The 11,199-nt window shown below is 42.0% G+C and overlaps 1 protein-coding gene across 1 annotated transcript in view; it reads right to left on the minus strand.

The window, feature by feature from the left end:
- The window catches only part of Cep128 (centrosomal protein 128), a 362,133-nt gene extending 351,137 nt beyond the window's left edge, over positions 1-10,996 (minus strand). Inside the window, exons 1-3 of the mRNA XM_051150095.1 lie at positions 10,877-10,996; positions 6,742-6,903; positions 5,055-5,141 (exon numbers count right to left, since the gene is read on the minus strand). Of these exons, the coding sequence (XP_051006052.1) occupies positions 5,055-5,141; positions 6,742-6,903; positions 10,877-10,906 (279 nt within the window). The 5' untranslated portion in view covers positions 10,907-10,996. The remainder of the gene's footprint in view (positions 1-5,054; positions 5,142-6,741; positions 6,904-10,876) is intronic.
- Positions 10,997-11,199: the final 203 nt, after the last annotated feature.

An 11,199-nucleotide genomic window follows, 5' to 3' on the forward strand; every position in this document is an offset into this window, starting at 1 on the left:
GCATGCCTGGTGCTCACAAAGATCTTCTACAACTACGGTTACAGTGCTCTTAACCACGGTGTGACTCGCGTTACCGTCTCGCCAGCAAGAACAACGCTGCACACACAGGATCCTTCTGCAGTAAAGCTTTAATGTGTCTTAAGAGGGAGAGCATAAGCTTACGACAAGTAAAATGGAGACCCCAAACAGCAGAAACCTATCCCTTATATAGGAAACTAGGATGTGTCAGTCCCTGATTGGCTGTTACTCATCAGGCGATATGACGCCACGGGAGAGGCAGAGCACAACAAGTGGAAAGTTCCTTCGCACATGCGCAGATTACTTGTTTACCAGTTTGGGACACAGGATGTCAGCGCCATCTTGTAATGGCGAATGTGAGTGCGGCCTCTCACACCACGGAACCAACTCTGCAGCACCAATAAAAGGCATTAAAACTCCACAGTTGAGTGGAGAGTGGGATATGACTTTCTCACGTACTCTGGTGCCTCACATTTGACCATGTCCCCTGGAGGGGGAGACCTGGTGGCACTCAGAGGAAGGACAGCAGGTTGCCAAGAAGAGACTTGATAACCTATGAGAATATACAGGGGGAGGTAATCTCCCTCAGGAACAGTCATAGGGGAGGGGAATATGGGAAAATTGGGGGCGGGGAGAATGGGAGGATACAAGGGATGGGATAAACATTGAGATGTAACAAGAATAAATAAATAAATAATTTTTTAAAAAAAGACAGATGGGGCAAGGAGGCTGGAGAAGAAGCTTGGTTGCTAAGGTGCTTGCCCTCCAGGAATCAGTACCAGAGTCCTATCCCCAGCACCCCCACAAAAGCAGCGTGTGGTGGCCCAGAGCTGCAATGTCACCTGGAGAGAGATGTAATGTCAATCCCTGAGGGTCGCGGGCCACCCAGCCTAGTCAGTGAGTCCCAGGCCCCAGTGAGAGATCTTGTCTCAAAATGATAACCAGCTCCTGAAGAACAACCCTCAAGGATGACCTCTGACCTACACACACACACACACACACACACACACACACACACACACACACACACCCTCACATATTTGTATGGGTCTGAGTAGGGATTACTTCTGACATGGACTCTGGCCCCCACTCATTGATCTCTTCCCCCTGGTGGGGTGCCTTACCAGGCCAGAGGAAGAGGATGCAGGCAGTCCACATGAGACTTGATAGGCTGGGGTCAGATGGTAGGGGAGGAGGGCTCCCCTTTCTGAGGACTAGGGGAGGGAGGAGGGGGAGAAGAGGGAGGGGACTACAATCAAGATGTAAAGTGAACAAATTAAAAATAATAATTTTTTTTAAAGGTGGAAATTTTTACCATGTACTTTGAGGATTTGAAGATTATAAGTAAAAAGACCCAGGTAAACCATGTAGTGGCATAGTACATATAACTTAAAACAATCGATATTTCAATCAGTTATCAATGAGAGGCCATGAGAATCATTTATAAGAAATTCTTTCTCAACTGCCTGTCTTCCTTCTCCTCATAATTTCTAAGTAGTAGATGGCACTCACTGCTATCTCACCTGGGAAGCCTAACAGAGCTGGCCCTGATGTGGGGGTTTGAGGTAAGCCAGCCCTGAGGGTATGAGCATGGAAGAGGTGGCCCCCACAACCTGTCCACTCTGCAGCACAGTAGGCGAAAGAGAGATGTCCTCCCTCACCCTCGCCCCTTGCCATTCATGGCAGGTAGGAGAGTTGGCCTTGGGGTCATAACAATAGGAGAACTAGCCCATATTCCTCACTGGCTGCAACACTAGGGACTGCGGACCCTGCACCTCACCTGCATGGCAGGGTAGAGCTGGCCCTGGTTGTGGGGAGCAGTGGGCTGACCAGCTCAGATTCCTCTCAGTCCCAGATCCAGAGCTTTGAAGTGGCCCACCCCAACATCTACTCATTGATGAACTGCTGGAGTGCATGAAGGAGCAGCCCTACAGATCCAAAACTACATGATCTCGGTGACACGGGGCAACAACGGGGTATCCAAGAGGGATTCCAGTGAACTGGTCCTGTAGCAGAAGCCACAGGCTTCATACCAGACCAATGACTCATTGTAATGAACATGCAGTGAAAGCAAGCAAAGTGTGGACAAAAGGGTATACTGTGGGACACACTGGAACACACAACAGCTTCCATGGCGTTTTTTTCTTCTCTGTTGTGAGGGAGGTTGCAAGGGGGGGGGGGTGGGTATGAGGGAGGGGGAGATTAGGGTGTATGGTGTGAATTTCACAAAGAACCAAGAGCGAGAGAGAGAGCGAGAGAGAGAGAGAGAGAGAGAGAGAGAGACAGACAGAGAGAGAGAGAGAGAGAGAGAGAGAGAAGGAGGAGGAGGAGGAGGAAGAAAGGAAGGAGGAAGAGAGGGAGGGAAGGAGGTGGGGGGGAGGGAGGGAGACAGAGACAGAGAGTCACTGCTACCCTGAGTAGCCCAAACATATAACAATTAATGCCATCATCCATGGACATGCCAAATGAAAAATCATTAACAAACAATTGTCAGAATGGAACAAGAGTTTAAGGAAACCAGAAAGGAAGAATTGGACCAGGCTAAGGAGCAACAACAGACAAAAAGATTCTTCCTAGATCTTTTATTCTAAAAGTGGCTGGAAAGAAACAGCTGTCAGGTTGAATAGTCACTCCACAGAGTTCAGCAGTGCTCAACTCCTACTGCTACCATAAGAAGAATTATCAACATGACAAGAAAGGACTGTTTTCTGCTTCTAGTGAATAATAATGCTCCAATTTTTCATAAATAAATTAAAAAGGAGAAAAATCTATTATTAATAAAATAACTAACCTAAAATTGTTTGTGGGTTACCTACACACACGAAGCCTACAGCTCAATCTTTCAAACACATTATAAATCAAAAAAATCCTGTAGGTATAAAAATGTCCACATTTATATTCTAAGTGAAATTAGTACAGACCTTTGCAAAGAAGCCCTGTTTCCTTATGCTCAATTAGTTTCCAATTACAAGCAAATAATAACAAGTACGGTTCTGCTTTTAAGAGGAAATCAAGTCGTCAATTATAGCTTGGCAGTTATGTGACTATTGGGACAGCACAAATACATATAACCCATTACTGTGTAAATGTAAATCCTTCTTGGTACAATGTGTACGACTCCTTCCTTCATAAAGAAGACATTTAAGTGGGTTCTCAAAGGGAAGCAAGCAAATTCCCAAGAACATAGGGGGTTAGGCTTAAGATACATAGGCTAATTGGCTATCTCATTTCCTTCATAAAGCTTAAATACAGTGTAAAATATAAAAACCTCTTTTACCCTAAATGCCTCATCCCTCACAAAGCATAGCTAATCTAGCAAAACATTAATACAAAAAGCATTAACTTTATTCTTGAATTCTGAAGTATTTTTCCTTCTTACCCTGCATCTCAACTAAACATAATTTGGCATACCTTTGAAATGGCAATTTGAAATATCTAGCAGACCTTTAAGTATATATGTATTCATTAAGCTTATTCCCAATCTTATTTCCAACATTCCCACAAGATTATACAAATACACACACACACACGGGGGGGGGGGGGGGCAGATGTTACAGTAACAGTCACAGACACTGCTCTACTCTACTGTTCGTATTAAAGGAAAAACCTGGACACTCCAAACTACCAAATATATACAACTGTACAAAAGGAGGTCGAGTTGGCTTTTTTTCTGATAAAATACCCTGACTCTCCCCCTCCCCCCTCACTCGCCAAAAAAATTAGGCCAAAAAGAGTTTATCTTGGCTAACAATTCCAGGTTATATAGGTTTGTGGTTCTCAACCTTCCTAATGCGGCAATCCTTTAATATAGTTCCTTGTGTTGTGGCAACCCCCCCCCAACCATAAAATTATTTTCATTGCTACTTCATAACTGTAATTTTGCTACTATTATGAATCATAATAAAATATCTGTGTTTTCTAATGGTCTTAGGTGACACCTGTAAAAAGGTCAATTGACCCACCAATGGGGTCATGACCCACAGGCTGAGAGCCAATGTTAAAGGCTATAATCACATGGAAGTGATACAGGAATGTGAAGCAGCCAGTCACATCACAACCACAGTCTAGAGCAGAGAGAAATACGTGGGTGCATACTGGTTTGCTAATTGCACTCGGGGGCTGTCTCCTCCCCTCTCTTACATAGTCCAGGAACCCAAGTCCATAAAATGCTACTGCCCACAGTGAGTTGAACACTGTTTCCATATCAATTAAGACAACTAAGAAAATCCCTCACAGCTACACCTACAGACCACCTTGCCAATCCCATGTTGAGCTTCTCCTCCTAGGTAACTGTAGGCTGTATCAGGCTGACAATTAACCCTAACCATCAGAGACATCCACTCACACAACGATGTATGGACAGTAACAGAACAAAAAACATGTACATATGTTGCACTGTTCCTCTCTTTAAAGCAATGACATATACACCCACAAAAATATGCAAAGTATTTGAAATGACTAATAAGAATTATCAAAAGTGTTACCTCTGTGGAGTAGGACTTTCAGGGACCTTCAAAGTTTTATTTTTTTAAAGAATGAACATAGGGCTGGAGAGATGGTTCTGTGGCTAAGAGCACTTGATATGCTTCCAGGGGACCCAGGTTCAATTCCCAGCACCCACATCAAGTGTTCATAACTGGTTGTAACTCCACCTGATGCCTCCTCCAGCCTTCACAAGTCCTGCCTGCTCATGGTACACATACACACATGCAGACAAAACACTCACCAACATAAACACATCTTAAAAAATAATAATCATAATGAACATGTGTCACTATAAAACAAACCGTCCTCAAAATTCCTATCCCCTTATAAGTGGTATTTGTGGCACAAGTTTAGCAATTCAATTTAGTTTGTGTCCTGAATTCTCCTTTCTATGACTAAATCGATGACATTAAGTTGAATCCAAGTTGTAAGCCTGGGTTCTTTTACTAAATTTAAACTGGAAACAGTAAATCAGTTTAAAACATATACTTTTTAACATCATGCCTTCCCAGCCTGTAGTAAACAATGCAAACTAACAGAAACATTCTCACCTGCTCTATGGCACCCGCCTGTCCGACGCTGTAGTCTCGATATCGCCCAAGCATATGATCCACTTGTCGCAGGTTCCGACTGGTGTCCTGGAGAAAGAAAAACCTATCATCCCAAACGCTATTTTTCTGAGCAATTTTAGTATTGGCAAAAATTAAATCTAATTTTGCCAGGTAACTCAGATATCAGCATACTTCATACATATCAAAGAGCTAAACCACTGTGAGAGAATTCCAAATTCGCCAGCAATTTACTTACGCAAAATCTGAAGCATATAATTTTAAGTCCTTATTCAAAGAAGGGGGAGGAAGGGAAAGAGGAAGGGGTCGGGGAGGGAAAGAAAGCAGAAGAAATCATGAAGAAGCAAATGTTCTCAAGTATATAAAGAGAGTGGGTCCTTAGGTCTCATGCTCTCCCTCAGGTACATAAAGAGAATGCGTCGTTAGGTCTCGTGCCCTCCAGTGACCCCTCACTACAGAGCTTAACATGAGAAGAGAAAACATGGCCCTTAATCTTTTAATGAACCATAAATTTATTTCTAACCAAAACAGAAAGTTTCTACAAATATGCTTGGTTTTATATAAGGGATAATTCGCATTGTTTCTTTGGAATAGGCCTACTTACTGACATTGCTTCTTTGGCAAGAAGACAGACTTCAAACTCTAAAATGCCATGCTTACGTTAGCGTAAATACATTTACAAAGAATAGGTGTGGTTACTCTTATGTACAATTATTGTTTCTCCAACAATTACTCTCTTCCCATCTAGCATACTAATCCAAAGCAACGCAAAGCCAAATTCCCTGCTTATATGTGCTAAGGCAAAAGCAAAGGAAAATCAGCTGCAAATAATTGATTTCTGGGTTTGTCCCCCATGTGACCATGACACCCGCCTATGCCCTTTTGAAGCTCTTCAGATGGAAAAGATCATACTGCCCCACTAAAATTCCAAACACTATCAGGAACTACCTTCAAAACCAAAATGGCATTTCTATAGGTTAGTCACCTACTGATAATCTGCTTCCCAAGAACTTGTCTAAAAGGCACAGCGCATAGGAAGCTAACCCGTGGTGCTCGCCATTGCTTCATTCTCACTATATTTTACTTGCAAATACAATTTCACCCTAAAACATTCTGAGGTATAATCACCATGGTAACCAGACTAGTGGTCTCTCGAACTACACCTATATAACTTCTATGTCAAAAGGGGTTCTGTCAATGTGACTAAACATCTGGAATGGAATCTCTCCTGGATTACTGAGAGAACAAGATGAAGCTGCAAGTGCCCTTAAAAGAGAGAGGGTGGCTGGCAACGTGGCTCCCAGGTAGAGAGAGCACTTGCATAGCATGTGTGAGGCCTTGGGTTGGATCCCCAGAAAAACAATCAGCAACAAAAAAGGAAAAGGAAGACAGAAAGGAAGACACAGGCAGCCGAAGCGATGGAGCGACGGAAGACCCAATCACCATGGTGGCTGGCTTCGAAGACAAAGGAACATGAGCAGCTACGAAAGGCAAAGGAACAGAACCTTCCTCAATCTTCTGACCTACAGAACTGTGAGAAATAAATTTGTTTATTTTCAGGCATTAGCCTGAGGGTCATTTATTACAGTACTTAAAGAAAACAAACAAACCAATATACAGACTGTAACCATTACTCAGCTCAGACTATTTAAAAATCTATCAGACTAACCTGTAAAGTACTGGTTATGGTGTTGACCTTTGCAGTGACATCTATTGTAGGATGACTTCCAGCTTTCCTGTGAACTGTCCTGGCTGCCCATCGACTCAATCGATCATGATAGCGGAGGTGGTCTGAATCGCTGGATGATTCTGCCATTGATGTATACAAATCCTTCCAAATAAATCCAAGTCAGTGTCAAGCAAGGAAACAGCACAGACGGAAAGAACACACGACTTACTTTCTGGTATTTTTAAGTATCTATCACAACAGTCTTTCATCAAATAGACACATAAGAGAACACAGGAATTCATTGCCCATGTAACTCTGCTTCCCCGGCTTGCTCCGCCCGGAGAAAACTGCTCCCAAACGGTTGCAGTGCGTTATCAACTCCAAGTGCCACTTGCTAAGATTTGTGCTCTGCTGCCAGGATTAAAAGCACTTTCATGTACAGTATTTCACAACACTGTCAACAGTTCTATCCATGACCAAAGAAAAACATTCTCTGAAGACCTACACTTTGGCAGCCTAGGAGGTGACTCAGTTTTGACTTCCAGCATCATATAAATGCTTCCTGGGTAGATGGGACAGAGGATCCCCAGAGCAAGCAAGCTAGCTACCATAGCTAAAGGAGAAAGCTCTGGGTTGAAGAAAACCCACCTCAATAAATAAGGTAGAGAGCAACTGAAGAAGGCATAGGACCATGGGACATCAATCTCTGCCCTCTGTGTGTACAAACACATGTTTACATGCACACACATGCGCGCGCGCATGAACATGCATATGCCACATATACATGAAAAAAAAGATTCCAGTTTTCAATATTAGTCCTATATCTATTCTAAGCTAAAGACTGTACCTCTAAACATAAAAATACCTCAGATGCCATGGAGGAACCATAATAAAATTCCAGTGTGTGGCAGAATGAAAACTTTCCTACAGCCCAATTAAAAATTGCAAATAAATGATGTGATGTGGAAACAAATTTCACAGTAATGCATTTATAAGAAAATGCAGCTTCAACATCTCTACCAAAACAGAAAGCCTGCCTTACCAGAATATTCTTTCTGTAGCAGGAAATTCACTAAACTCACCTTTCTCCCACCTTTACCTCAACTGTTTATGTGATTAATATGAAAATTAATTTGTACAAGAAAGTATCATTTCAGGAAAAGTATTAATAGAAGATAGAGAACCCAAATGCACATAGAACAGCAGCACTAGAGAAATCTACTAGGTTGAGCAAAGCAAAAGCTTATTGAGTAGTATTCCAATAATTTCATCTTCTGTTTCATGGATGGTTGACATAGTCTTTAATATACACTATTATAATATTCCTAAAATCTACATGGACATTTTTCTGCCTTATTATGTACAGTGTGATGACATTTTTCTCTCATGACCTAATATTCTGAGTCTTTGGGATCTTTACTTTTATTGCAGCTTGGGTGTGTATAATCATGTCCCTAGAAATGATAAAGGACTCTTGTTGTGAATTCAGATTTCTCTTCAAAATTAAATTACAGGCTGTCTTCACCACTTCAGAAAAAGAATCCATGAAATATCCAAGCATTTCACACAAACTAAGATCAAGAGCTGCTGAACACCCTGCGAACACCACATACCTCACATGCCCATGTCCCTCAGCCTCCTCCTCCTACGCCTTCATCCCCATGTCCTCACACGCCTGTGTCCCTCAGCCTCCTCCTCCTTCACCGTCTCCTCCATGTCCTCACACGCCTGTGTCCCTCAGCCTCCTCCTCCTTCACCATCTCCTCCATGTCCTCACACGCCCATGTCCCTCAGCCTCCTCCTTCTCCTACACCGTCTTCTCCATGTCCTCACACGCCTGTGTCCCTCAGCCTCCTCCTCCTTCACCGTCTCCTCCATGTCCTCACACGCCCGTGTCCCTCAGCCTCCTCCTTCTCCTACACCGTCTTCTCCATGTCCTCACATGCGCGTCCCTCAGCCTCCTCCTCCTTCACCTTCTTCTAGGGTCTTTGCCTCATGCATATAAGAACCATGGTCCCTATGAAGGACTCCTTCCCACATCAGAAAACATAAACAAGAAACTAATGCTGCAGCACCAGTTTGGCCTTGTCTTTTCCTGATCACAACTATATAAGTGCCCTTCCTCCACCTCCTAAAAAAACGTTCATACAACAATGTTCATGATAGTTAATCCTAAGTACAAATTTGATTAGATTAATAAATGCCTGGGGTATTAGAGAAGCTCTGGGTGATACTATTTCAGGAAACAATAATATTATGAAGACTCCTGTCCTAATAATTAATGGATTACTGTCTTAATAGGCTTATAATATAATGGCATTGTTAGTGTGTGGTAAAGGATAAAAAGCTGGACATAGTTTGAGGAAACAGCTGACTGTGTGTCCTCTGTCTCTGCGCCCTGTCCACCAAGAAGTGAAGGAGACTATCCACAATGCCCATCATGCAGATGGTCTGGACCAGCAAGCACAGACTGAAGTCTATGAAACTGTGAGCCAAAAAAAAAAAAAACCTCTTTCTCCCTTAAGCTGCTTCTGTCAGGTATCTGTCACAGCAACAAGAGCAGTAACCAATACAAGATCTGAAACGCCTTTGCCTTCAGGACTTTGGGAATCCCCATCTGCATCTCTCTCCCATGAATCTCTTCAGAGTGCCCTTTTATTCTCTTTCAATTACTTCCCACCCTTTTCTAGCGATGGATTCAGAAAGCATCTGTATTTTCCAAGCACCAGCGACCATATGAGGTACTTATGTGGTGTTTACACAGACAACCCAATTTGATCCTGACAACAACTTTATAAGATGAGCACTGCTGGACCTGGGGTCTAGCTTTATAGTAGAGCCAGCACTGCACAAACCAGTATAGAGAGTAATAATAATAATAATAACATGATGCTGATGATAAACAGTATTAACTACAACTGTTGTCAAATTATAGAGAATGCTGAAGCTAAGAGTTAAGGAATGAATCCAGCTCCGTACCGTGAATATCAGGAGCAGAGCCTGATTCACTAGCCTTCTCCATCTTCAACGCTGTATTCCTTCCACTGTCTGTTACCTAGTATATGTGAGCAATCTTAACGGTTAATAAGAACTGCTAAACACACTAGCAGAACACACTGTGTTCTATATATGTGTCTATAGTCTCTTCAACGCCTTCTCATGATTTGTCAGGATGAAAAATACCAAGGAAAAGCAGAAATGTAAAACAGTAGCATGAAACCCTAAACAGACACAGGAAAAAACTAAGTGTCCTCTCTCGTACATTTCATGATGAATCCTAAAAACAATTCAAACATTGGTCTCCAAGTAAGGGGCTTTTGTGTACTAACTATTCCTGCCATGGATCAATGAGGAAAAGAACAATTATGTCTGGGATCTCTTGTCAAAGTAGTGTTGTCAGTTACGAAATCATCAGACAAAATAAGGTGACAATGAAAGGGGAAATGTGCTTACTATTGCAATGGTTGATGGGAACAGAAAACAAAGTGTCTTTAGGACAACCTGATTCATATATAAGAGCACCAACAACATGAATCATCGTCTACAGTTAATTGCCTGCACTGCACTGCCCATCAGGCTCTTCAAATAAACAGACAGTTGAACTCCACTTGACCAAGAGTCACGAAAGGCCAGACCATTCTTGTTCTTTTTCACTATTCGGGAAAATGATTAAAATAGCTCACACAGAGACTAATACAGAAAGACCCCATATACACACCATCTACAACTAATCACTCGTGAGAAATATCACTGTAATGTGCTTGGAACTTTTGAAATAAAACATTTAGAGCATTATATTGTCTACAAAAAATATCAAGACTCCCTTAACTTATCTACAGCCGGTATAGTTTCCGTCCCATCCCTTCAAGGAAGACAGACAACATGATTTCATGTAGAAAACCCTACACCATGCATTTATACTCTTAACACTGGCAGAGGTTTCTCAAAATCTTTTATCGAACACACATTATGACTAAATTTTATTAACAAACTGTAAAGCAGAATATGTGAATTGAACTCTATAACAGAAAATCATAGCAGAACTAGATAAAATAAGAGCATCATTAGACTACCTCTTACCATGACAACACAGAAGGAAGAAGTCCTATCACTTACCCCAGCTAGGATTACATACTTTCAATAAGATACGATCACTTTTCAGCATGAGCTTCACAGCGGCGCTCCGACTCTTCCACTATTAACTCCAACTACTTCGAGCAATGAGAGTTGTTCAGGCTCCTGCATCTGGTGGAACTCCTGCAGAGGCATCAGCATTTAAGGAGATCAGCAGCTGAGAAACTGAATCTACTTTTTAAAGCATATGAACATTTGGCAGCCATGTAAGTAATTTTATTACCTAAATTTCACAAATAGTAAACTAAAGAAAGAATATGAATATGATTATATAAATAGGTTACTCTCATTGCTGATAAAAACTTGGCACTTCCTTCCACTATC

Source organism: Acomys russatus, chromosome 1, assembly GCF_903995435.1.
Source record: "Acomys russatus chromosome 1, mAcoRus1.1, whole genome shotgun sequence".
In the NCBI taxonomy this organism is placed as follows: Eukaryota; Metazoa; Chordata; class Mammalia; order Rodentia; family Muridae; genus Acomys; species Acomys russatus.